The sequence below is a fragment of the Falco naumanni genome, chromosome 8 (assembly GCF_017639655.2).
Source record: "Falco naumanni isolate bFalNau1 chromosome 8, bFalNau1.pat, whole genome shotgun sequence".
Classification (NCBI taxonomy): domain Eukaryota; kingdom Metazoa; phylum Chordata; class Aves; order Falconiformes; family Falconidae; genus Falco; species Falco naumanni.
The window spans coordinates 47,674,826-47,701,208 of record NC_054061.1 but is presented as its reverse complement, the minus strand read 5'-3'; the positions used below and the strand labels follow the sequence as shown (position 1 = coordinate 47,701,208).

General features: G+C 39.9%; 2 protein-coding genes across 7 annotated transcripts in view; one reads left to right on the top strand and one right to left on the bottom strand.

Moving 5' to 3' along the window:
* Window positions 1–8,814, top strand: part of TTN (titin) — a 238,111-nt gene extending 229,297 nt beyond the window's left edge. The window contains exons 252-255 of the mRNA XM_040603460.1: window positions 31–5,978; window positions 6,064–6,217; window positions 7,119–7,412; window positions 7,534–8,814. Of these exons, the coding sequence (XP_040459394.1) occupies window positions 31–5,978; window positions 6,064–6,217; window positions 7,119–7,412; window positions 7,534–7,832 (6,695 nt within the window). The 3' untranslated portion in view covers window positions 7,833–8,814. The remainder of the gene's footprint in view (window positions 1–30; window positions 5,979–6,063; window positions 6,218–7,118; window positions 7,413–7,533) is intronic.
* PLEKHA3 (pleckstrin homology domain containing A3) lies at window positions 5,860–26,381 on the bottom strand. 6 transcript variants are annotated; one of them, XR_005829282.1, is made up of 11 exons: window positions 26,135–26,381; window positions 22,168–22,284; window positions 20,574–20,729; window positions 19,766–19,902; window positions 18,612–18,776; window positions 17,742–17,785; window positions 17,107–17,222; window positions 15,310–15,442; window positions 12,157–12,311; window positions 9,340–9,422; window positions 5,860–5,946 (listed from the first exon to the last, which is right to left on the bottom strand). XR_005829282.1 is itself a non-coding variant. In XM_040603468.1 (8 exons), exons 1-8 carry the CDS (start codon window positions 26,172–26,174, stop codon window positions 15,315–15,317), a joined length of 903 nt encoding a protein of 300 aa, XP_040459402.1. In that variant the 5' UTR covers window positions 26,175–26,381; the 3' UTR covers window positions 13,571–15,314. The 6 variants fall into 6 exon arrangements, 3 of the variants coding, with proteins under 3 accessions (XP_040459402.1, XP_040459403.1, XP_040459404.1); XR_005829281.1 differs by lacking the exon at window positions 5,860–5,946 and adding an exon at window positions 7,545–7,645; XR_005829280.1 differs by lacking the exons at window positions 5,860–5,946; window positions 12,157–12,311 and adding an exon at window positions 7,545–7,645.
* Window positions 26,382–26,383: the final 2 nt, after the last annotated feature.

The following is a 26,383-nucleotide window of genomic DNA, read 5'->3' as shown; positions in this document are numbered from 1 at the left end:
GTACTGTTGTTCTTCCTCTTTCTATTCCAGTTCCTGCAAAGATTCACTTGCCCAAAAACCTGGAAGGCATGGGAGCTGTTCATGCCCTCCGAGGGGAAGTAGTGAGCATCAAGATTCCATTCAGTGGCAAGCCTCATCCTGTCATCACATGGCAGAAGGGACAGGACCTCATTGATACTAATGGACACTACCAAGTCATTGTTACACGATCATTCACATCCCTTGTTTTCCCAAATGGTGTTGACAGAAAAGATGCAGGGTTTTACGTTGTTTGTGCCAAAAACAGATTTGGAATCGATCAAAAAACAGTTGAATTAGATGTGGCTGATGTGCCTGATCCACCAAGAGGTCTGAAGGTAACTGACATTTCAAGGGATTCAGTCAACTTAACCTGGAATGAACCAGCTACCGATGGAGGAAGCAGAATCATAAACTACATTATTGAGAAACGTGCTACAACAGCAGAGCGATGGATTCGTGTTGCACAAGCTCGTGATACACGATACACAGTGGTGAACCTATTTGGCAAGACCACCTACCAGTTCCGTGTAATTGCAGAAAACAAGTTTGGCCAAAGCCAGCCTTCTGAACCTACTGATCCAATTATAACAAAGGAAGATAAGACCAGAGTAATGAACTATGATGAAGAAGTAGATGAGACCAGAGAAGTCACCACAGTTAAAGCAGCTCACTATTCTACAAAGGAACTCTATGACAAATACATGATTGCAGAAGAGCTTGGACGTGGGCAGTTTGGCATTGCACACCGCTGTGTTGAGGCAGTTTCGAAAAAGACTTACCTGGCCAAGTTTGTCAAAGTAAAGGGTGCTGACCAAGTTTTGGTAAAGAAAGAAATTTCCATTTTAAACATTGCTAGGCACCGAAACATCCTGTATCTTCATGAATCATTTGAAAGCCTAGAAGAATTGGTCATGATCTTTGAATTCATTTCTGGAGTTGACATCTTTGAAAGAATCAGCACACCTTCATTTGAACTTAATGAAAGAGAAATAGTAAGTTACGTACGCCAGGTCTGTGATGCACTAGAATTTTTACATCGCCACAGCATTGGACATTTTGATATTAAACCAGACAATATTATTTACTTCACAAGAAGAAGCTCTGTAGTTAAAATTGTTGAATTTGGTCAAGCCAGACAATTGAAGCCTGGAGATAGCTTTAGACTCCAGTTCACTTCTCCTGAATATTATGCACCTGAAGTACATCATCATGATTTGGTCAGCACAGCTACTGATATGTGGTCAGTTGGTGCTCTAACATATATACTTCTCAGTGGCATTAATCCCTTCATTGCTGAAACAAACCAACAAGTTATTGAAAATATTCTAAATGCTGAATACAACTTTGACGATGAAGCATTCAAAGACATAAGCATTGAGGCCATGGACTTCATTGATCGCCTGCTAGTTAAGGAAAGGAAAGCTCGGATGACAGCTGCTGAAGCACTTAACCATGTGTGGCTAAAACAGCAGACAGAAAAGACCAGCACTAAAGCCATCAAGACCTTGAGGCACAGGCGTTACTACCAAACTTTAGTAAAGAAGGAGTGGAACACAGTTGTGTCTGTAGCCCGCATTTCCTGTGGAGGTGCAATTAGATCTCAGAAGGGCATAACGGTGGCTAAAGTTAAAGTTGCACCAATAGACATTGGTCCCATTGCTGGGCAGATAAAGCATACCGTTACAGAAGAAGGAGGGCATGCCAAATATGTGTGTAGGATTGAAAACTATGATCAATCCACACAAGTCACATGGTACTTTGGTATGAGGCAATTAGAAAGCAATGAGAAATATGAAATCAAATATGAAGAAGGTGTGGCAACCATGTATGTCAAAGATGTTTCTAAATCCGATGATGGTACCTACAGATGCAAGGTAGTAAATGACTATGGTGAAGACAGCTCTTATGCAGAACTTTTTGTTAAAGGTGTGAGAGAAATTTCAGAGCACTACAGATGCAGGACTGTTAGGAAAGTGAAAAGACGGGTTGATGCTATGAGACTGTTGGAGCGTCCACCAGAATTTACTTTGCCTTTGTATAACCGCACTGCATACATTGGAGAAAATGTCAGGTTTGGAGTAACTATAACAGTTCACCCAGAACCTCGCTTAACATGGTTCAAATCAGGCCAGAAAATCAAACCTGGTGATGATGACAAGAAGTATGCTTTTGAATCGGACAAGGGTCTTTATCAACTTGTCATCAATAACGTCACTGAAGAGGATGATGCTGAATACAGTATTGTGGCACGCAATAAATATGGCGAAGACAGCTGCAAAGCTAAGCTGACTGTGATTCCGCATCCACCTCCAGCAGATGCCACGCTAAGGCCCATGTTTAAAAGACTGCTGGCAAATGCTGAATGTCAAGAAGGCCAAAGCGTCAGTTTTGAGATCAGGGTATCTGGTGTACCAAAACCAACGCTGAAATGGGAGAAAGATGGTCAACCTCTGTCCTTTGGTCCTAACTTTGATATAGTTCATGAAGGTTTAGATTATTATGCTTTGCATATCAGAGATACTTTACCAGAAGACAGTGGTTATTACAGAGTTACTGCTACAAACAGCGCTGGATCAACAAGCTGTCAGGCTTATCTAAAAGTTGAGCGTTTGAAATATGTCAAGCGTGAGTACAAGACTGAAGAAGAGCGGGAGAAGCACGTACAGAGGCAAATAGACAAGACCTTACGAATGGCAGAAATCCTTTCTGGGGTTGAAGCTGTTCCACTGACACAAACTGCACAAGAGGCTCTCAGAGAAGCTGCTATCTTATATAAACCAGCTGTTAGCACTAAGACTGTCAAAGGTGAATATGAAATTAAGAAAGAAGAAAAGAAAGAAGAAAGAAGACTTCGTATGCCATATGAGGTCCCAGAGCCTCGCAAACATGTGCGCACTACTCTTGAAGAAGACCAGAGTATTAAACACTTTGTCCCTCTGTCAGACATGAAGTGGTACAAGAGACTGCGAGACCAGTATGAAATGCCAGGAAAACTTGAGAGAACTGTTCAGAAACGCCAGAAGCGCATACGTCTTTCCAGGTGGGAGCAATTCTATGTGATGCCACTACCACGCATTTCTGATCAGTATAAGCCTAAATGGCGCATACCAAAGCTCACACAAGATGATCTTGAAACTGTGAGACCTGCACGTCGGCGTACCCCATCGCCAGACTATGAATACTACTATAGACCAAGAAGGCGATCACTTGGTGACTTGTCAGATGAGGAACTACTCCTGCCTATTGATGACTATTTAGCCATGAAGAGAACTGAAGAGGAAAGACTGCGCCTTGAAGAAGAGCTGGAGTTAGGCTTTTCCGCCTCCCCACCAAGCAGAAGCCCCCCACGCTTTGAACTGTCTGCCCTTCGGTATTCCGCTGCAGGAGCACAGGTCAGTTCAGAGGAAGAAAGGAAAAAAGAGCTGAGGTATTCAAGCTATCACATCCCCACTAAAGCTGACACCAGCGCACGCTATGCTGAGCTTCGTCAGCGCCACGACAGGGCTGCCTACAGACCACCTAAACAAAAGCAAAGAATAATGGATGAAAGAGAGGATGAAGAATTGCTCCGTCCTGTTGGCACTGTTCAACGACTTTCTGAATACAGGAGTGAGCTTGAATATATGGCAGAGGAGGAAAAGAAGAGGCTCAGGAGAAGGAGGGAAAGAGCAGTAACTGAGATCACATCAGAAGAAGAAGAAGAAATAGAAATGGTGCAACAGGTTCACAGGGAATTTTCACCTCCCTCTAGATTACTAAGAAGAAGAAGATCTCTTTCTCCAACTTACATTGAGTTGATGCGTCCTGTATCTGAATTAATTCGACCTCGCTCACGGCCTCCTGAAGAAAGTGAGAGAAGATCCCCAACACCAGAGAGAACTCGACCACGCTCACCTAGCCCAGTTTCTAGTGAAAGATCGCTCTCTCGGTTTGAGAGGATGGCAAGATTTGATATATTTTCTAGATATGAGTCCATGAAATCTGCTTTGAAAACTCAGAAAACTATGGAAAGGCAATACGAAGTTCTGACTCAGCAGCCTTTCACCCTTGACCACGCTCCTCGCATTACCCTGAGAATGCGCTCACACCGGGTACCATGTGGCCATAATACCAGGTTCATTCTAAACGTCCAGTCAAAACCAACTGCTGAAGTGAAGTGGTACCATAACGGTATTGAGCTCCAGGAGAGCCATAAGATACATTTTACTAACACCAGCGGTGTACTAACGCTGGAGATACTCGACTGCCACATTGATGACAGTGGAACATACCGAGCTGTATGCACAAACTACAAAGGTGAATGCTCTGATTATGCAACACTAGATGTTACTGGAGGAGATTACACTACATACTCTTCCCAGCGGAGAGATGAAGAAGTACCAAGGCCAATTCTACCTGACTTGACAAAAACAGAGGCATACGCATTCTCCTCATTTAAGAAAGCATCTGCCACAGAAGCAAGTTCCTCGGTGAGAGAGGTCAAATCAGAAATGTCAGCAACAAGAGAATCACTGTTATCATACGAACACTATGCTGCTTCTGAAGAAAAAATCACTGCAGCTGAAGAAAAATCATCGGAAGAAAGGACTGTACACAAGGCATTTAAAAGCACTCTACCAGCAACCATCCTTACAAAGCCACGGTCAATCACCGTTTCTGAAGGGGAGACCGCAAGATTCTCCTGTGATGTTGATGGTGAACCAGCACCAATGATAACATGGTTCCACGCAGGTCAACCCATTGTTTCTTCGAGGCGCTTCCAAGTAACACGAACACAGTATAAGTCTACCTTTGAAATTTCTATGGTCCAGATGTCAGATGAAGGAAGTTACACTGTTGTGGTAGAAAACTCTGAAGGAAGACAGGAAGCGCATTTTACTTTGACCATTCAAAGAACAAAAATTCCAGAAAAAACAATTACATCACCTCAAACAATCAAACCTCCTGAGCCTCGTGTAAAGTCGCCAGAGCCAGTTAAGTCTCCTAAACGAGTGAAATCTCCTGAACCCATCAGTGGTCCCCCAAAAGCAAAGTCACCACCTGGAGACAAAACAGCACCAGCAGAGAAAGTAAAATTACCAGCTGCTTCTCCACCAAAGATAAAACAGCATCTGAAAGCAGAAGCTCTTGGAGATACGGTAAAGTTATCCTGTGCAGTTGAAAGCAGTGTTTTAAGTGTCAGAGAAGTGGCCTGGTATAAGGATGGCAAAAAACTGAAAGAAAACCATCATTTCAAGCTTCATTATGCAGCAGATGGCACCTATGAGCTCAAAATCCATGATCTTGTGGAATCTGATAAAGGAGAATACACCTGTGAAGTTACTGGGGAAGGAGGCGTTTCAAAAACTAACTTCCAGTTTACTGGCCAAGTATTTAAAAATATACATTCCCAGGTAAGGGGTGTGTCTGAAACTCATAAATCAGTTCGGAAAGAAGATGAGGTGCTTACAGTTGCTGCTCAGAAGAAATCAGCAGCGGCAACTGAAGAAAAAGCAGCAGTTCAAGAAGTCATTAAAAAGTCAGTTGCTACTGAAGATGTCAAACAATTGAAAGCAGAAATTAAAGCTTCTTCAACTAAAATGACAGTGTCCGAAGGGCAGAAAGTGACATTGAAAGCCAACATTCCTGGTGCCTCTGAAGTAAAATGGGTGCTGAATGGAATGGAGCTGAGAAATTCAGATGATTACAGATACGGTGTTTCTGGAAGTGATCACACACTAACTATCAAAAAGGCCAGTAATAAAGATGAAGGTATACTTACCTGTGAGGGTAAAACTGATGAAGGCATTATTAAATGCCAGTATGTTCTGACCTTTTCTAAAGAGCGCTCCAACGAACCAGCATTTATCACACAGCCTAAGTCTCAAAACGTCAATGAAGGACAAGATGTATTGTTCACCTGCGAAGTTGCTGGGGATCCTTCTCCTGAAATTGAGTGGTTTAAGAATAATCAACCTGTAAGTATTTATTTAATATATTTATTTGAAAAAATAGAATTATTCATAAAACTGATCTTAATTAAACATTTTTTCCCCTCCTCAGATTGCTGTTTCATCGCACATCAGAGTAACACGCTCTAAAAACATATATTCTCTTGAGATTCGAAATGCAGCAGTGAATGACACCGGAAAATATACAGTCAAAGCAAAAAACTACCATGGGCAGTGCTCTGCTACAGCATCTTTGACTGTACTCCGTAAGTTTGTTCTCAGAGTCTTGGGTTCAGACTAATCACAACTTCTTGCTGTAGTGTGTCTACTAAAATGACTTAAGAGAAAAGCTACTGGTAATGTTGATTTAAGTATTTTAACAAGTTCCTATTTCTTTTGTATGTTATATATACAGTACTAAAACAGCATTAGAAATCTTTATAACACCCACCGAGGAGCACACAGATGCTGTTTTACTTCAATAGATGCATGTTAACAGAAGGCTATGAGCATTCCTTCTAGGATGACTGCATTAAGACCTTGGTGCTGGCAATTACTCCTCAATAACTAGCAGAATCTGTTCCAATAAAACACAGTTAATTTTTTTTTATAGCAATTTAGCCATAGCTGAACTGGGTTTAATATTTTATTGGCTGTACTATTTCCCAGTTCCTAGCATCAAGGGGTTGCTATGATTTGCTTGTACGACTGTGCTTGGGTTTAAAAGAAAGCTGCAGTGATTGAGCTTTTCTGTTGCCTTTTATAGCTACAGAACAATGCAGTGAAATACAGACCTTCCTATACCATGCTTGTAAGACTTGAAAATGTTTCAAAACTTCTACAGTGTCTAATTCTAGTAATGGTTCTAATAGGAAATGCTGTGGGATGACCTGTTTCTTCTTAAGTATGCTTTCCCTTCAAGCTCATACATACTAATAACAGTTTCATTTAAAAGTTACTGTTTGTGATTTGGACATCTTGAATCAAATGTAACCAAAATAATGTTTACAAAAAAAAATTGTAAACAATTTTATACTCCACTGCAGTTTTCCATTGAAAGCAAACTATGCTGTCTCTTCATTTCTGTAAAATTAACCATATAGAACTGCATGATTTTGTTAATGTGACGTTATCGGTTTTTCCTTCTATGTTTGCAATGCTCCTCAGCTCTAATTGAAGAACCTCCAAAAGAGGTAGTATTGAAGACAAGTGGCGACGCAAGCATGCACGGAAGTTTTTCTTCCCAGTCCTTTCAAATGGCTTCTTCTAAACAAGAGGCTTCATTCAGCAGTTTCAGCAGTAGCAGCATGACTGAAATGAAATTTGCAAGCATGTCTGCCAAAAGCATGTCCTCCATGCAAGAATCCTTTGTAGAGATGAGCTCCAGCAGTATTATGGGGAAATCTAGTATGGCTCAACTGGAGAGTTCAACTAGTAAAATGCTTAAATCAGGTCTGAGAGGTGAGCAATACAATTACTGGTAGAGTTAATGCTTCAGATATCCTGAAGTAGTCCTCAGAGCAAACCTGCTGCATGGCTTAGTGGAAACAGACTAACTTGGTATTTTTCCTGTTTTGTAAAGGAGTACCTCCCAAAATTGAAGCTCTCCCATCCGATATCAGCATTGATGAAGGAAAAGTTCTCACACTATCTTGTGCCTTTTCTGGTGAACCTGCTCCTGAAATAACATGGTACTGCAGAGGGAGAAAAATTACCAGTCAGGACCAGCAAGGCAGATTCCACATTGAAACCAGTGAAGATTTAACCACCCTGATCATCATGGATGTCCAGAAGAACGACGGTGGACTTTATACCCTAAATTTAGGAAATGAATTTGGTACAGATTCTGCCACTGTGAATATTAATATTCGATCAATTTAGAGAGCTTGAGCTGTATTATTTACACTTGTCTTTTTACAAGTGATTCATATATGGACTGAAATATCTGATCTGTAAATATAAAAAAAAAATATTTTTGTACCTACCTGAATGAGACAAAGTCCAAAGCTATACATTATGACTTATAGTCATTATTGGCCTTAAGAATTTTAAACACTTTTTTCACTGACATGTACATACTGTATATAGCCGAAGTTAACGGTTATAAAGTTTTGTACCATTTATTTTATGACATTTTGAAACGTAACTTTTGGAACTAACAGTTGGTAGGAGAAAGTTTCTTAGCAAATGACTACCCTGCTCAACATTTAACTAATTTTTGCGCCTCAACTCATTGTTGATGTCTAAGAATGCCTCAACAGGTAGAGAGGCTCCCTGTTGAAGATTACCTACACCTAAGAGATGATACTGTGCATAGTATTTCATACATGCACGAATATTTATGTTGAATCAGAAATGTAAGGCATTGGTGATGTTTGCAATTACCCTCCTGTAAGCATTGCTTTAATGTTTTACATTGATCTGATTATGTCATAACTTCCATACCTGACTGACAATTTTTGGACAAGGTGCAAGCGGCCAGCACTTTGTTCACCCACTGCCTGTGTACTGTTTCTGACATATTGACTGCCTGAATAGCTTTAAAAAAGTAACATCACCTGGCCATCCCCTTAATCAACAAGGCTATTTAGGTACTCAAGTGCAGCAGCAGTACCTCCTCTTGGAGGTTCGTAGGGTGCAGTGATTGAGTTTGTGTGGTAGTATTAGATATCCAGTAGTCACTTCTGGGCAACTAAGCAATGAACCGCAGTTTGAAAACAAACTGCTGTTACAACATCAAATACCGCCCTGCACTTCAATTCGCTTTAGTTCTCCTAATGTAGTAATAAATCTTGTTAGCTGTTGAACCTCCTTGAGATAGAATTGTTCATTTGAAATAAAGCATGCTTTCTGCACCATAAAACCTGACTCCTTTTATTTATTTATTACACTCTGTTTTTACAGCTCCTGTGCTACACTACAGAAAAAGCTACTGAAAGAAAAGACTAGGTAGAAATGCAGTTCTCCAGTGTAAGTCAGGTAGCTGTTGAAAATCCAGCCATCTATCAGAAACAGCCTGACCATCAGAAAAGTCTGCCTTAAAGACAAGACTTAAAAAAAAAAAAATCATTATAGGTTCTTCATCGACAAAGGATAAACTCTAGTAGCACATGCCTAAGCATTATGCAGTTACCATTCCTCTGGTAAGTGAATTTCCACTACACCTTATGTGGATAAATTGCTAATCTCTCTTCTTTATAGCTGGTCTCTGCTGCAAGGGGTTAAAACCTGCCTCCAGGAAACCCAGCTATCGCTTCCTTTTTTTGGCAGCTGCAACTGGTATAGACTGGTAGACCCTAACTGCCTGTACCTACAGGTTGTCACCTCCCATAAGTGATTAAAGGCCCATGCCCCATCAGTTCCCCATCCCTCAAGTCAGCTGACATACCTATAGGAGCAAAGCCTGTCTTCACACTCTGGGGGCAGGGGGAAAACAGAAATCCCATGCAGGCAGGTCACAGTTTTGGCTACCTATGGGAAAAAGAGTATCAAGGTCAAAGGAGCAACTCGGCTCCTAGATTTCACTCTGGTCAGCAGAAAAAGCTTGAGAACAAACATACTCAGCAATGAAACACTGCCTCAGGGGCTGTAAAATTCTCCCAAGTGGAGCAGGGGCCTTAGTTAGCAACACTACGTATCACTATGACTCCCAGCATACTACTACCACCATTACAAAAGAGTTTGTCAGAAGTAGTAAAGCAGGTAGCATAGCTTTAAAAATCTATTCCCAAAAATATGTCTATAAAAAAAAAAGTAGCCTACTATAATTTCCTACAAACCTCTATACTTATCAACCACTAGGTATCTAAATGATGCAGGAAAGCTAATAAATGGGGATGGAACAAGGACTAAAATAAAAATAAGTATTTCAGAAGAGCAAAGGTTTGGGTCCGGACTTTTCCAAGTAACAGATCCAGGAACATTTAGAAAAAAAATCATAAAGATGAAAGACTCAAGGCTATGTGGTATTTCTTCCTTAGGGAGGAAAGTAAAAAAGAATAATTAACATGAGGTAAAAAATTATTTCAATATTTAAAGTACTCAAAGATAAAACCAAAACCTCAAGAAAGCTTCTCATTCTAATTCCAGTAGATGTTGAAAAAAAAAAAAAAACCAACAAACTCAATACAAGACAAACCCACACAGGTACAGTCTTGTTTAACCAACAACTAACACGTGTACACAGGCACATAATAAAATTAACACTAAAAATGTCTCAGCAGGAAGTTATATATAGTGACAGACAGCATCTGCAGATTTAAGCATGGACTGTTCTCCACAAATGCTACTGGAAACTCTGTCTCCATCACCTCTACTGAACATATTTACTTAAACAAGAGGTGTGGCAGTGCAAGTTCACTATGCCTGTACCTCTCTGGCCCAACTCTGCAAGTGCATCTAGCTTTAAATGGATGAGTTGAGTCACTCACATGCCTAAAAATAGGGTTTACAGTATTCACTGACTTTGCTGAAACACAGCTTTAATAGGTAACTTTACATGCCAACCTGCTGAGCAGTGCTGTTTCACAGAACTGCTAAGTGCATGCCAATATAGAGTGACATCGACAAAGTCACAACCTAAAGCTTCAAAATTCAGTTTCACAGAACCCATTCCCTAAACAGTAACACTTCTCAAGACAACAGATTAAGCAGTCTCTGGATAGAAAATAAACATCAAATGAGCAGGGAACATTTAAAATTATTTGCTTATCATGTTCAAGTTGAATATTCAGATTTTTAAAAGTACAAGCTGATATTTTCTCTCTTTAAAGATAAAATCTATTGCACCATAGGACCAAGTTCAGAAAAATATCCTACCACCAACAGGTGTGTGACAGCATTTGGACCTCATGTTTCCTGGGTCCTGCTGCGTAAGGAAAAACTTTAACAAAGCTCTGTGAGCTGCTATATAAATTCTACTATAGGGCTATACATTCTCTTTAACATTTTACATCTCACAGCTTGAGAAAAATAACTGTGATGGTGGACAGCTATGATAACACTGAGAGATTCATTTTACTGCTAACAGACGAGAAACCCTAGTTCTAACATTGCATTTCAATTTTTACCATTGTTTCCACTTTCAATGACTTTTCCCTTCAAGGGGAGAAAATTATATGAACAGAACACAAAAATCTCACATCTCTGATAAAACATCTCTAGTTGGGCTTTTTCCTTTCCCCTTTTTGAAGACGATACTGTTCTACAGCTTGGATTTAAAAAAAAAAAAAATCAGAATACTTAATGTCTACTAAAAAAAAAAAAAAAAAAAGCATAACAGTCAAAAATAAATCATTCAGTCATTCCCCGCACTGGAACATGCCACAGTACTAACAGCAGCAGTACAAAGGCGAAAGGATGACAGAAAAAAGGTACTCTGACATGTCAGAAAATGACAGTCAGTGCATAGAAAATTAAGAGTCAGATTCACGTACAGTAATTACAACCTGCTTCTGCAACTGTCACCCAGACTTCGCAGAAAATACCTAGGCAGCCTGCAGAGTGCATTGAGAAAGGGAAGATACAGAAGCAGCCAAAGCAGTATTTATCACAAGAGTATATAAAACACTGGAAAAAGGAGGAAACGCTCTTTGAATCCTGTCCCTCAACAGGATTTAAAGTATTGACTTTGACATCTATAACTGAAAATCTTGGAGATGACTGTTTACCTGCCCCTTTGAAAAAGCTGAAGGAAGCCTGCCTTTTCCCCCCACCCCCACCACATCCATAAGATACAGTTGTGCTCTCATGTTTAGCCTTCTCTCCTCTACATGTGCTGGTTAGAACAGCCAGGGTACGGCTATGGATATACATGCACCTGCCAAAAGTTCTCGATTGTTCATCAAGACTTAACTAATATCAAAATAGTAAACAAAACACCTAAATAGCACCTTCTAATCACTACTGTCCATACACAATGGGAAATGCAGAGGTAAAGCATTTCTTTTAGAATGTTTCAAAGTACAGGCCATTAGTCTATCGGCTTTCTCACATTAGCGTGTTGGACATCCTTTGCAAAGCCAGTGAAGCAGTGGTCCCCCCACTGAACAGGCAGGGGACCGCCTAGCTTCCAAATCTTAGTTCACTGCTTAAGGTAGCTGCTAAGGGGCCACCACGGCCTTCCAAGACAGCAGCACATTTCAGGATGTTTGTACACAGTTACAGTTACCTAGGAGAGCTTTACAAGTGAAATAAACATCGGTACCGTCCTTTGGTCCTCAGTGTTAAACAACTAGAGGTCTTCAGGATGGCAGCTGTGGATTTGGGCACCCAGGTTCTACATAAATCCCCTTCAAAGAGTAACTTTCTCTTCTAGATCTGGAATTCTTAGGTTCAGCCCTCAAAGCAGTCAAGAAACATCTATAACAGGCAGGTTTCACATTAAGTCTTTTAAAGCACGTTAATGAGGAACATCTAAAAAAAAAGCCAAATTCTCAGACACAGACATTTACTTCATTCAGGTATTATAACTCTAAAAAGATAAACTTAGACCAGCAGGAACAACAGCTATGCAATACTTAAACTTGTGGTGGCATAGCAAGCAAAACTCAAGTTTATAGTTTGTGAAAATAACCCTAACACAAATAGCTGTGATTTCAATTTTTTAATATATTTTTTTTATGCAGAAGCAACCTCTGAAGTATTCCTAGCCCAAAGATTAATTTTCACAAGTTTAAAGCCCCTGAATGTTGTAATCTCAGTAATCTCTGACAAATCTCCAAATCAAGTGTTTGATTATTAATTCTTTATAGTACAAGCTAGTAAGCCATTTAAGCATGTTCCATTTCTAATTATTTGATGTCAAGAATGTCAAGAGAGTTCAGAGATACAACTCCATAATTAGAAGTTACCATTTTTCACCCAAATATATGTAGTATGCTTGTATTCTTTAAGTGATAAATACTATTTTAAAAATTGAATTGGTTTAGAAGTACTAATTACACATTCTGTGTTGAGGTTCAGCTCCCACTCTCCACCAAAAAGAATAATGATGTAATTAGGCATTCCTGGTAAGCTATTCCCTGAACTTGGAAAGGAAAAATCTAAGAGCATCCAGATTTCTTTAAGTCTTACTACACATGGATCACTGTGATTCAGCCAGCTAAGCATCATTTTCAGAAATGCCGCCTTAGCTCCAGATGCCAGAAGTATGACGGCATGTATTATAACAGAATCAGTGAAGATGGTACTTTAGGACTTCTGCCACAGTTTGGCACAGGTATATATAAAAAGTCTGATTTAACTTTACCAGGAACATGTTATGTACATACAAAGCCATCATTCCAGATTTAGTGACGTTTAGAAACCCAAAATGGTGCTGAAGTAATTATATGCAAACTCTGCGCCTGAATCTAATCATTAAAACTTTTGACTGAACATTATAATCTATGTAGAGGTAAATCATTATTTACTACTATATGCACTGATAAGTCTCAGAGGTTTTTCTGCACAATGTGGAGTCCAAACTATTCCCTCTGTAGCAGCTGAAAGCCAGAAAAAGATACTTGTTAATGTGACATGTATTTAACACTGTACAAACTGGCAGAAACCTCAGTGACATTTCAAAAAGCAGATCTAAGACAGCATATAATCCAAGACACACTCATTGCAATTTGCAGTTTCTTGTCTGAACATCTTTTTTAATACTTGTTTTTACAATTGTTCTAAGTGTCATACAGAATACATTAAAGCAAACATTCAGGAAAAACAACGTACAAGCACACGTGTGGCTGATATGCATACGCAAATGCTAGCTGCATGAAAACTGACAGAACTCAGCACAAATGACAGGTCTGAGCTGGTATCTACAAATAACTTTACCTGTACAAACCATTCCACTCCATTTGACCCTTACTTAATGGCTTATAGACTGGTATTTTATATATGGGCAACAGCTCATATGTTTTTCCTCAACATTTGGACCCATTTTGATTTAGATAAAGCAACACTCCAGAAACTTAAAAGGAAAACTTCCACTCCATTCACATCTGTCCTTTCCAGCCTGCTTCAAAAACACCAAATTATTCATATACACAAAAGGAAGACTAGTTAAACCAAATTAAAGAAGATTTGATTATAAAAACAGATTTTGGTATGTGCTCGAATGCAAAAAACCCTGTACATTTATCTAGCAATTGTGTAAATCAAGAACAAGTAAATAGCTTGCTTAAAGTGCTCTACAGCTAAGACTTTATAGACCAAGTTTATCCCTAAATTAATACCACAAAAATCTCCAAAAGCTTACAATGCTAACACTAACAACCTTATGGACCAAGGTGCTAGTAGGCACTGTTATACGATATCACTCATTAATTAAAGAGTCAAACTCCGATCTCACTTACACTTAATGCAAATTTACACTGATGTAACTGAGAGCAGAATCCATCTCCTGGTGTATGCCATTCTCAAATGATATAAAGGAGTCGCAAAAACAGAAGCTCCCTTTTGTATAAATATGTCATAAATAAAATATGTATAGATACAAATATTCATTACAACAGCAGCTTAATGGTCTAATATTTCAGCTCTTGCTTCTATAATACTTAGCTAAAAATGCTTCGTAAGTGAGCAGAGTAAATCTTTAACAGTGCTGCATTAGCTACTTGTGATGCTACACACCCCAGAAACAATTTATGCACATTTTGAAGCCTTTAGTAGATCTTTAGATCTTTAGTAGTGAAAGTAGGTAGAAATTTTTGATGCAAAAAAGAATAAATAAATAAAAACTATTAAATATCCAATGTTTGGTACAAATGCTTCATATTAAGTTATTTTTATACATTTGTTTAGAAAAATACACTAAATACTTCTACTTTCATTGGCTAAAAACAAGGACCGGATCATGTATATCCTTGTGTTTTTAAAGAAGGCAATGTCAATTACTGTCAAGCTGCTCGAGTAGACCCACTGGTGCCCATGCCCACAGCCCTTACACAGGCAAAAAAAAGCCACTGCAGGGCTAATCACAGCTCCTGGTGACAAATGACCACAAGGCCCATGGCACAAGTTGCATTTTCTCAAAAAAAATGAAACCTTTTTGCTGAAGTTTATAACCTGCAGGTTTACTAATGTATCAGTTATACCTTCACACTTTTTAAAAAGAGCTACATTTACAAATGTGGATGCTTATCTGTTAAGCCATCATTTGTTCCAAAAAAATGCACATTCAAACTATGAAATATTAGGAAAATACTCTCGCAAATAAACTATATAAAGATAAAATACACTTCAAAGATAGTTTTTATGTTATTCTATAAAGTGCAGAGAAATCCTTCTAAAAAGGGAAATGACTACTTCCTATAACAACAGTATAATTACAGCAGCTTTTGCATAGCATTATTTATAGAAAATTGAGTACTTTCTTCAGGAAGAAAAGGATGAAAGAGTCTCTTCCAGTTCAGATCTTTCATTTGATACTGATCTATTTTCTTCAGGAATGGTTGATGATACCAGATCTCCATTGACAGCACTTCTGGAACAGTGAGCAGATTCTACAAAGATATCAGAAAGTATTTAATTTTCAACCCCCAAAAAAACTCACAGAGTCTGTCAGGAGTTTTTTTGCTATTTCCTATATATAAGCAATCATAAGCATAATTAGTCTGGACTTTTCCTGAAAAGACTTCAATGAATATCATGCCCAAGGATGATGGATATGAAAAACGTTCATTCAGCTAGTATAGATCAAGTAATTATTTTTTAATACACAATGATTTTTACATTATAAAGGACTGTAATCTGTGAGGTGCAGATATATTCTGTATAAGGAACATATCAACTTGTGTTTTTTTAAAAAAGACTGATGTATTGGTAAGCATTTAACTAAAACATTTTCTGTTATTAAAATGAAATGGATGACTTACTGCAACTTGGGTATGGCTAGGCTACCTGACAGGAAAGAGAAAGGACTAAGATAACTGGAAGGTATCAGAGGGAGCTTCTAACAGTGTAAGAAAACAAAAAAAAAACCAGAGAAACTGAGCTAGAAACTAGAGCTATGTAGTAAGGAACGAAAAAAAGCCTGGTATTAGCAGAAAGACACAAGACAGACACTCTTCTGAGCAGTCCTGAAAGCAGTCAAGACTGGGTAACCAACACCAGAAAGTCCAGCTGGTAACAACAAAAGCCTTGCATAACAGCAGGTGAAATTGATGTGCACCCACATCAGCAACGGGACACAAAATAGGTTCTAAACTAATTCTGTGAGCCTGGGATACATGCCAGCATACCCTATGCTGCTGGCAGATGTGCAAGGTGAAAGAGGCGGTTACCCTGCAACATGCAAGCATCCGAGAAGCAAGGAGACAGTGCGGAGGTGTGAACACTTGCTTCATGGTAGATTGCAAAGCATTAGTACCTCTTTGTGCTCACATGGTTTCAGCAATGCACAGGCCTCAGGTTTTTTTTTCAATCCAAGTGAGGCACCAGGCACTCCAAAAGGAAGAAAGACTAAGCCAGAACTAGTCAAGAAGAACTAGTCAAGTTAAAATCTCCCTGAGCAGAGTTAGGATGGAGTCAAAACGACAACAAGATTCAAAAGGAAAAGCCACAGAACTGGCTAACAATGCTATAGGCCCATCTGATCAGGAGGGAATAATATCCTGATCATGACATAACTTCATAGGTTTTTGGGTTGGTTTTATTTATCATGGCCAAGGTTGCACTCCTTCAGAACAGCTGTTCTCTACAAAAGGCAAGCAGCCACCAAAATGAACCATCTTTCCACAATGCATTGGGTAGAAATTACCCTCCACCACTCACAGGGGTCACAGAAAGGAGAATTTGTTTTGTGACTACAAGCAGGTGGCAAACAGTATTCCACACCACGTACCAGAATGTCATTTACGTAAGATTCTATTAATGCAAACATACCTTTTCTAGTTACGTCTCTATTTTATCTTGCCAGCAGTCCCACTGATATTAATACAACTACTGCAGCTGCAAGATCCTTTTCAATGTGAATGAAAGCCAGCACAAGTCAGTCACAAACTACAAATGCTTTGAGTTATAATATAGGAATCTTAAAACCAAAACTTTGCGTAACTAGGAAAAGTTTTTTCCTCATGCTGGTATCAACACTGGAACAGCTGCTACAAACAGAGTAATAAATTGTATAGAGAAATACAAATGAACACCACCCCTCTTCCAAACTTACTCTGAGAATCTTCAAATGGAGTATCACTGTAAAATTCTGTATCTGAGTATGTTCTTCTGCGCCACTGTGAAAATCGGTGAAGGGATGAAATTGGTTCTTTTACAGAATGATTATTCCTACAAAAGAAATGAGATCTATTAGTAAGCAAAATCTGTAACAACCCCCCCAAACTTAATATACTTTAGATTTAAAATAATTTCAGTGCTTAAACTGTCAGTATCGATGCTTTTCACTATACGAAACTAAAAACTTTATTTTCACAATTAGAAAGCCTGAAAATGGAAATAATATAACACCATGTTTGCATCCAGAAGAAAATAAATTGAGAATCTGAAATACTGACTCAAAAAGAATGTTAACGTTTCAAGCTCTGTGTCATGAACTTGCCAGAATAAGTAATTTGCATAGCTTCTAGTATGAAGAAAAGTTTATAGTGCCTGAGAGACAGCAGCTGCATTATTTGCTACCAACGCTGATAAACTCCACCCCTCGTTTTCAAAATTGCATCAGCTTACGCTCTTTAATTTTTCTTCTCCAAGCAAACAATCCTTCTGACATTTTTATTTTAATGCTAGCAGGCTCAGGGAGGTTTTTTTAGGACATAAGAAAAAAAGCTTACTGAAATAGAAAATTACCTTTCTGAATAGCAAGGACCAGGGTGGCTAATGGAACGTTTCATCTAGGGAAAAAAAAAAAATCCAAACAACAAACCACACCAAAAATGTCACAACCTACTTATAAGAATAATATGCATACCTAAATTAATTTTACTTTATTTACAGTCTTTACAATACAGCGCAAACTTTTCTTGTTTAATTAAAAGCAACCATTCTTAGTTAAAAATCTAATTTAACTATATGAAAACAGATGGACTGCCATCAACATTCCAAGTTTTAAAACATTCACACAGGAAGTAGTTTTCTACAACAAAATACTACCTAGTTTCTATGGAATTCACTCTCTTTTGCTCCAAAGTTATTCATACAGCCATTTTTAACTGCTAAGATATGCAGAAATATCAAGACATGTTTCCTCTACCAAATGCCAGCTTAAATTCTCCATCACCCACTAAAGTCAAATCCTGCCTCTTGATTCCTTGTGGTTCTCCTGATTATCACTGTGAAATCTCTATGCATATCCAAGAAAGTTATTAATTTATATCAATAACGATCAGCTTTGTAAGTAAACTGGTGATAGAGATGTAAAAAAAAAAAAGAAACAGTTGAACTGAGGAAAAGTTAAACCTCATTCATTTGCAAGTTACCTCATTACAGGGTCTTGATATGTAAAATAAAAGACTGATTCTGTAAAGGCTAGCAAACAAAGACTGGGAATGGAAAATTATTGATTTATATTTAGGACCAGTACGGATCATAACAGAGTCAAGATTTCAACTGCTGATATCATAGCACATAGCAATAGCATAGTCATCAGCCATTCTTTCCCCTCATTCAAGCAACAATATGAGACTTAAGAAAAAAAATAGTATTTCAAAATGTCTAAACCATTTGGACAGGTGATGGTGACACAGGAGAAACCAGGGGATCAGGGTGAGGCAGCTGGAACATTTCTGGCTTAAACTTGGCATTAGCAATCTTCACACATTCTTCAAGTGTTGTGATAAATGTATTGCATGTGGCGCTAAGCAAGGAAGAGGCTTCATGCATGTTCTGAAAATAAATGAAAGCACAAGCATAAGCAAGAAAAAAAAATATTAAAAGATGCAAATACAACTCTCCCCACCACCACTCCCACAAAATTTCCCTCATTACCAAAAAAAAGCTTCCATTTCCCATTTTATTTAAGCAAATGTACATTTTCCAATGAGGATAATTTAAGTAAATAACATGACAGCATGGTAACTTCTTTCTGGCATCTGAATTTGTTTAGGGTATCAGCCAACAATGCTGTAACTTTTTACTGCAAAGCTTGTGTGAGTGACTAACTAGTGTCAGAAGATCATTCAGTGAAACAAATGAATTGCAGCAGAATGCGCCAACAGCTTTATCACTCCAGTGGAAGGAGCCTGCAGGTCAGTTTCACCTTGCTGTAAACAATTTGCTTTGTTGCAATACCATCAGCCCTCGCTTTGCCCTATGGTGGACAACAATATTGTCCACACGCTGCTCAAAAGTGTAAAGAATGAAGCCATTCATAATTTCCAGTACTAATTTTCATTCGAAAGCAGAAATACTAGCATGATGTTACTTGTGCATATTCAGACAGACTTAGCTACACTGCAGGTTTTCAATACCTGTAACACCAGCTTTCACTGCTAACACCAGCTTTCACTGCTAACAAATTGGCAAACCCTCCTAACACAAGGAAGAGAAGAATGGACAAACAAGTTTCAACTACTTTGCCCATAACGGAGATGCAAAACATGACAAATTATTGCCCAACTCATACAGCAGCTCTTCTGGCCTTTTAACCAAATTACTCAATTGCTTCCTAACGCATGTTACAATTGCATTTAAGTCATCCAGGTACTTTATGCACATATATTCAGTTAGTATTATATACACACACAAGCACTCAAAAATTGACCTTAGGTTAAATCTCCCAACGTTAGGGAGATTAAAAAGCCATAAGATGTCAACAGAAATTTGAGGTCTGTTATATAATTAGGTTCTCCAATGGCATTCTAGAAGTACTGTACCTCAATGCTGGGAGAAGAGCGAGTCTCATCATGGTGAACAAATTCTTGTATTGTATGAACTTGCTGCATTAAAAGATCACAGTAGAGACGAAGTTCGGACATTTTGGTTTTAAGAGATTCACTGGTCTCACTTATTTCTATAAAAAATAAAGGAAGTATAAATTTATTGCATACAATGTAGGTACACATTTTAATTTTTAAACACTTTCCCTTTTAATTTAGTTAGCAGTTCAAAAATTCGCTTAAACTTTCACTTAATTTTGAGGAAAATTGCATTCTACAATGAGTCAAGAACTGTACTTGAGGCAGGCAATAGTCTGTACCTTTGGATAACTGACAATAATTTAATGACCGTTAAGAAAGAGGCATATTACTACAAAAGATAAAGTTGAAATCTTTCTTAGCTGCAATGTAAGGTAGAAAAAGTTTAGTGGATGAAATTTACACCCACATGAGTGGCTGGAAATAGTTGCATTAAGCCAGCCAAGAAAAATTATGGAAAACACAATAGTAATTATAAAGAATCAAACCAGCAGAAATTAAATGGCTTCACAACGGCTATGAATCGTATGTTTGTTCTTGTAACAACACGCTGGTGGTATTTCAGCTATAGAAGAGGTCAATGGAGGCAACCTCTAATCCAAACATCAAGGGGGAATTTACCATATAGATGACTAGAAATAATTACGATTTATATTTAAAGACAATAATACTGACTTTCTCCCACAATATCTATACACTATCATTATCTGAAAACAAGCATTTGAAAAAGTGGTACGATTGTATATGCTTTAGGTAGCACACATACCTTTTTCTTTTTTTGTTCTGGTATCTGCTAAACATGCTTTTGCACTCCCCAGTGCTACCAGCCACCTTTGCCTTTCAGCTGCATTAACTGCTTTCATATAGAAATGCTGTTCCCCTGGGATGATTAGCTCCATTCTTGTGTTGTCTGTTGCATGAACTTATGATAGAGAGGAAAAAAACAATTTTGAAAAAAAAAACCCAAAACCAACCACACAAACAAAACCAATCTCAACTCAGTACTCAGTAACAACTATTTATTAAGTACTGATCAAAGTATTTTGAAATGTTTATTACAATCCCACAATAATAATCACATTGTGATTTTGGGTTACTCAACCTGCTGCTCAGCCCTTCTCCTCAGCAGGCCTTCAAGACAACAGGTAGGAACACAAGATGCCGAACAGCAGCCAGACTCGAGTATAATGGGGTCCCCTTTCTGCATTAACAACACATGGCGTATGGATCTGTAGTAACTGTTGTATTCCAAACCTGGTCTAAACGTGGCAAACTAAGAGGTCTGTTGCAAGGAGAAGTTATTTATGGAGGAATAAGATAAGAACTGAAATAATCTCCCTTTCTAGACAAAATCTGGCTTCACAAAATTGCAAAGTCAACCAAGAACCAACGTGGACTTTGTTTACAGTCTATTATTTTCAATACTACATCTTTAACTGAATACTCTGCTGAGTTTCATCTTATCAACCACAGTTCCTTCAGACCTACTCCCCAACAGCCATGGATGCAGGAAACTGTACCAAATCCAGACTTCAGCTATTATCTTGCCTTCACCAAAAGAACAAGATGACAAGCAAAATGAACAACTGGAATGGCCAAAAAGTGGATCCTCCACATCACTGATTTCATCTACATCAAGGAAACTAACAAATAGGAGATACCACAGGAAAAACACATGGTGGCCCATGTAAAAGAAGAAGTCTCACTTTTTAATATGCAAGTACCCATATCACAAGCCCAGTCATCTGTGGGTGTCTGGAAAGAGGTCAAGCGTTGAGAGCCATGCAGAGTTAGACAATGCCTTGCTACTAGCCAAGAAGGCTGACCCACAAAGGCTGAACTCAGTCTGATACAAACAGTTCACTTACTAACTCTAATACACCCATCACCCAAACACATGGGCATCTGCTAACAGTGACAAAAGTAAAAAATGACTCGGGAAAGCAAAAGGCTAAACATTTCTGGTTTATGAGAACCTCCACTTTTGGGTAACTGCTGCTGCTCCTCTGAAAAACTGCCATTCATAATTCAGTCTCATCCCTGGTCCTAAGAGGGAAAAGCGGGAGAACTAAACAACTAGACAAGACAACTTCAAGAGTAAGCCACGTTGCACACAACTGTTTAAAACAAAAATGAATATATTGTGGGTTCTAAATCTCAAAGCAGAGCTCTGTCAAAAACATTTTTTTCTTTGCCACCCACTTCATAATTCAAATTCATTATTATTTGTGAAGCAGTCACACTGGACTACAGATAAAAACAGAGGAGGAAAAACTTGTGATGCAAAATGTCTGTTCGGTGATCTTTTCTGTCTCCCTGACAGCTAAAATTTCCTCAAGCAGAAATCTATTAATTCTTACCTTTTATTTCACACACAGCCATCTTTATACTTCCTTTGCTGCCTTTGCAAACATCATCCTGTGAATCATAGTATGACAATATCCCATTGTCTAAAACAAACCACCGAGGCTGCCAACCTAGCAAGATCAAAAACACAAAAAGGAAAGTTTAGTCTAATTACAAAACTGCAAATCAAATTCAGCACATTGGCAGTTAAAAAGCTTTTATTAAAAATGCAAACATTAAACTATTCTTGTAACACACAAGGAAGTAAACAATCTGCACAGCCTGAAGACCAGAGCCGCTCTATAACCAGGCTAGTATTATATGGATACTTCGCTCCCATTCTTTTTGGATGCAAGACCAGCAGTATTTCAGTTTCCATTATATTATGTTCTAGAGCAAACTTAAATTTTAATTTAGCCACCAAGGAGGTGCCTATTTTGAAGGCTAATAAATTACATACCTCTGAAGAACCATTCTCATTCAAGTATATTTTTCAGGTAGACTTTCTTAAGTTTGTAGGATCTTATTTGTAAATTATGAAGAAATGACTGATGTCACCAACTGCTACGCTACGGTCTCCTCTGCCTACTGTACTTCAGTGAAAACTTTATGTTTCACACTTAACTATTGACACACCATCTTCTCTGAAAGTAGCCCCAGCTCCACCACTCAACAACAACTTAATGTCAGGCATTGTGCGGGGCACTGAAAAAAGAGCTATATTCCTAGGTCCATTTGTGAGGACAGCGTATACCAGGTAAGTATTTAGGTTTTCAGCATTATCAAAATTATGTAATGATCTCCAGCTTCGCTACACCTACAAAACAGAGCAGTTTATGCATAGACACAAATATCTGTGAGAACTCTATGCAGCATTACACCATACAGTAAATTATTGTCACGAGTCCTGCTCTATTAAAATATATTAGCATACTTTACTCCCCATCCTGCCCTTTTTCTTTTTTTAACAGCTATTTCATAAAACTCAACACTCACTGGAATAGGCGCCCTAATTTTTAATACTAACTGCAAACCATTTTGCCTACTGAATCACCTTTGTTTCTAAAAATAACATAAAACTAAAATATTTTAGTAGTGTAACAATTATGCTGGCCCATTACAGTCTGGGTCAGCTGTACAATAGGAGCAGATTATCCCTCTATTTTACAAGTCAACACGAAACTTTAGCTTCCTGCTTGGCTTAGGGTTTGGAATGGCAATAACTGCGTGGTCAAGAGCTCAACACAGCTGGCGATACGATGGTGCGATCCACGGCACTTCGCAATCGCCATTCCAATGAAGCAAGCTGCACCCATCCAGACCAGGAGGCTTGATCAGGTACCAGACTCCTGAAAATCAGCTAAAGGCCTCCGACTACTCACATTAAGTCATTATGAGTTTCAACACTAATTCAAGAAGTGTAAGACCGGGCCCCATTACATCATGTCTCAATCCCATGATAAGGAAATAACAACATGTAACTAATTTTTTTTATTTATTTGCTTTAATGGTAAGTGTCTGTGCCTTTCAAAATGCAGAGTGGTAACTAATAGGCAGATCAACACTCAGATATTAAAACTGAACGTAAAAAAAGTATAAACATTGAGGGATTCCAACTCCCATAGGAAATATTTCAAATTCTGTGCGTACATCACCACTCATACTCAAAGAAAATGCACACAATCATGAGTGGACCCATAAAACAAAGCTCAGAAATGCACTGATGGGGGTTTTTTTCTGCTACGGTGTTACAAAATGTTGACTCTGTGCTGCCCTTATCTCCTAAGCGCATGCAGGGGTGGGTAAGTCGATCCCTGTCTCAACAGCCTGATTCTGATAAAACAGAGATGATTATTGCAGCCTCACATGATGCTGGTACTGGAAAAAACAGAAGCAAAGGACTTAGGACTCCCAAGTGCCTCACAGAAGCAAGCTAAAGAACAAAACCACCTCTTCTGATTCAAAATTGAACAGCATCCCATGTTTGATAAAGTATTTAATAAATTTGAACCTCACAAATTCTTAGATACTGTATTATTGGGGGGGGGGGGGGGAGCTGTATTTATTTCTGGTTTGCTTTTAATGAAGGAGAAAACATTTTGAATATTTTCCACAATGCCTCAGCAACAGTGACAAGCTCTTTTGCTGCTTGGCTTCTACCATTAATGACCACAACTACTACAGCCTATCTCTGGTTACAAAAACAGATAGCAGGGTAACAAGAAAGTTAGTAATAAAATTTTAAAATTCCACTAATATGATTAGATCATTTTTTAAAAAATTTGCTACCCTCCTATATTCTTGAAATTGTAGGGAATTTCTGACACATTGTAATTCTGAAATGCAAGAGCAAGTGCTCTCACTTGGCCAGCACACGGAAGGAAGGGTTCTGCTGATTTTAGAGGGCTACTGACCTTTCGGCAGAAGTTAGCTGCACGTTGATGGAACAGTCTATTGTGTGCACAGCATTCACAGTTACTGTGGAATATTTACTTATTTAATAACAGACTTCAAATGGGAAGTTTATATCAAACATCACATGGGCTCATTACCTGTGACTTTTTTACCTTCTGCAACAGTGACATTTCTGGTCACATAAGCGAAAGTGACAATTTCCACTCTATTTTGAAAAGAAACATGTACTCGTTACTTCTTTCATAATTGCAATTTTTCCTGTATTTTCTCCACATTTATTGTGAAGAAGTGACACATGTATCTTCTTAAATATCTATTTAATTACAGTACAAGTGTTCTCTTTCACCAGAAGGCCAGTATAAGCGGTCACGTATTTGCTATGCAAAATGCAAGATATGCTCTGTACACTTCAGTTCACACAGCAAGCACACACAGTCTTTGCAACGTGGCCCAATTCCTTATAAATGCTCAGAACAGAGTTTCATACCACTCCACACTCAAAATCTGAATATGCTGAAGTAAGGACAGCACGTATGAAGTGCCAGTGAACAAGAGGGCACAGAAAATATCGCCAAAGCAGTCAAACACAAGGCCTGATTAAGCACGGTACATGATCCAACACTGATCTGCTCTGGGGGGGAAAATTAGTCCTATTAGTGTCAGAAAAGAAATCTGTTTCACCTGGACAGCACCATCTACCCATTGCGCTCTCCAGAGGGAGGTGGTGTCTGTTAGGGCAGAGGGTGAGGCAAACAGAACCGGAGCTTGATGGCAAATGCAGGCATTAGGTGCATTTTCATCTGCAGCGCTTCTGAAAATACATTTTGTGAAACCTCTCCCAGAACTAGAGGTTTTTTTATGTTTTACAGGTTAGCATACGGGAGCACCAGCCTCACAAAAAACACCACTCAAAAGCAAATTAAGAGAACGCGGACTTTTACATCCAAGTGCTAACGCTTGGGATTAAAAGACGCAATCCTAAGTGATTCCGGAACTGCGAGCAAGGACACCTTCCAAGTTTGCGGGCTGCGAATCAGCGCTATTTCTGAGCGGGCACAGGCGGAGGGGACAGTCCCTCAGCGGGGCCGTTAGAACGCGGCACCTCAGGCGGCGCCTCCCCGCCGCCGGTCCCGGCAGGAGCCCCCGACCCACCGGGGGGCCGCAGGCCGGCTCTCCGGCGGTCCCTGGCCGCCCCGCTCCCAGCGGCGGACGGCGGGGGCCGGGCACGTCTGGGCCGTGAGGCCGTCCGGGGGCCGCGCCGGTGCCCGCCGGGCTGCGGGGCAGGGGCGAAAGGGCTCGGCCGGGCCCGGCCTGCCGCCACCCCGCGCCACGCACACGGAAGCGCGACCGCCGCCGCGCGCCGGCCCCCGGCCCAGCCCCCGCCGCGCCAGCCGCCTCAGGGCCGCCGGCAGCCCCGCCGGGCCGCTCCCAGCGCCGCGCCTCTGGGCGCAAGCGCCCGGCAGCTTCCCCGCCGGCGCGTTAGGAACGGCTGCCGCGGGAGGCCGGGACCCCGCGCCGAGCGGCCCAGGCGCCCCCGCCGCCCCAGCCCCCGCCGCGGCCGCCTACCCGCCAGGTAGTTGGTCCACTTGTAGAGGACCCCCTCCATCGCTCAGAGCCCGGCGCCGGGCCGCATCCTCCTGCGTCGCCGCGGGGAACGGGCGGCCGCCGCCGCCGCGGGGATGGGCTGTCGCCTCCCGTCCCCGCGCCGCTACTCCCTGCGCGCGGAGGCGGAGCCGCTCAGCTCAGGCGCGGCGGCAGCGGCGGCCCCGGCGGCGCCACCCGCCCCGCGGGGCGCTCCGCACCTCCCATGCGCCC

Excerpts from the sequence above, each read along its gene's own strand:
- PLEKHA3 (XM_040603468.1), bottom strand. The coding sequence starts at position 26,174 with ATGGAGGGGGTCCTCTACAAGTGGACCAACTACCTGGCGG. Across the intron at positions 20,730-22,167 it reads GGCTGTGTGTGAAATAAAAG|TTCATGCAACAGACAACACA; the intron begins GTAAGAATTAAT and ends CTCTATCATAAG. Across the intron at positions 17,786-18,611 it reads CACCATCACCTGTCCAAATG|ATGAAACGTTCCATTAGCCA; the intron begins GTTTAGACATTT and ends TTTTTTCCCTAG.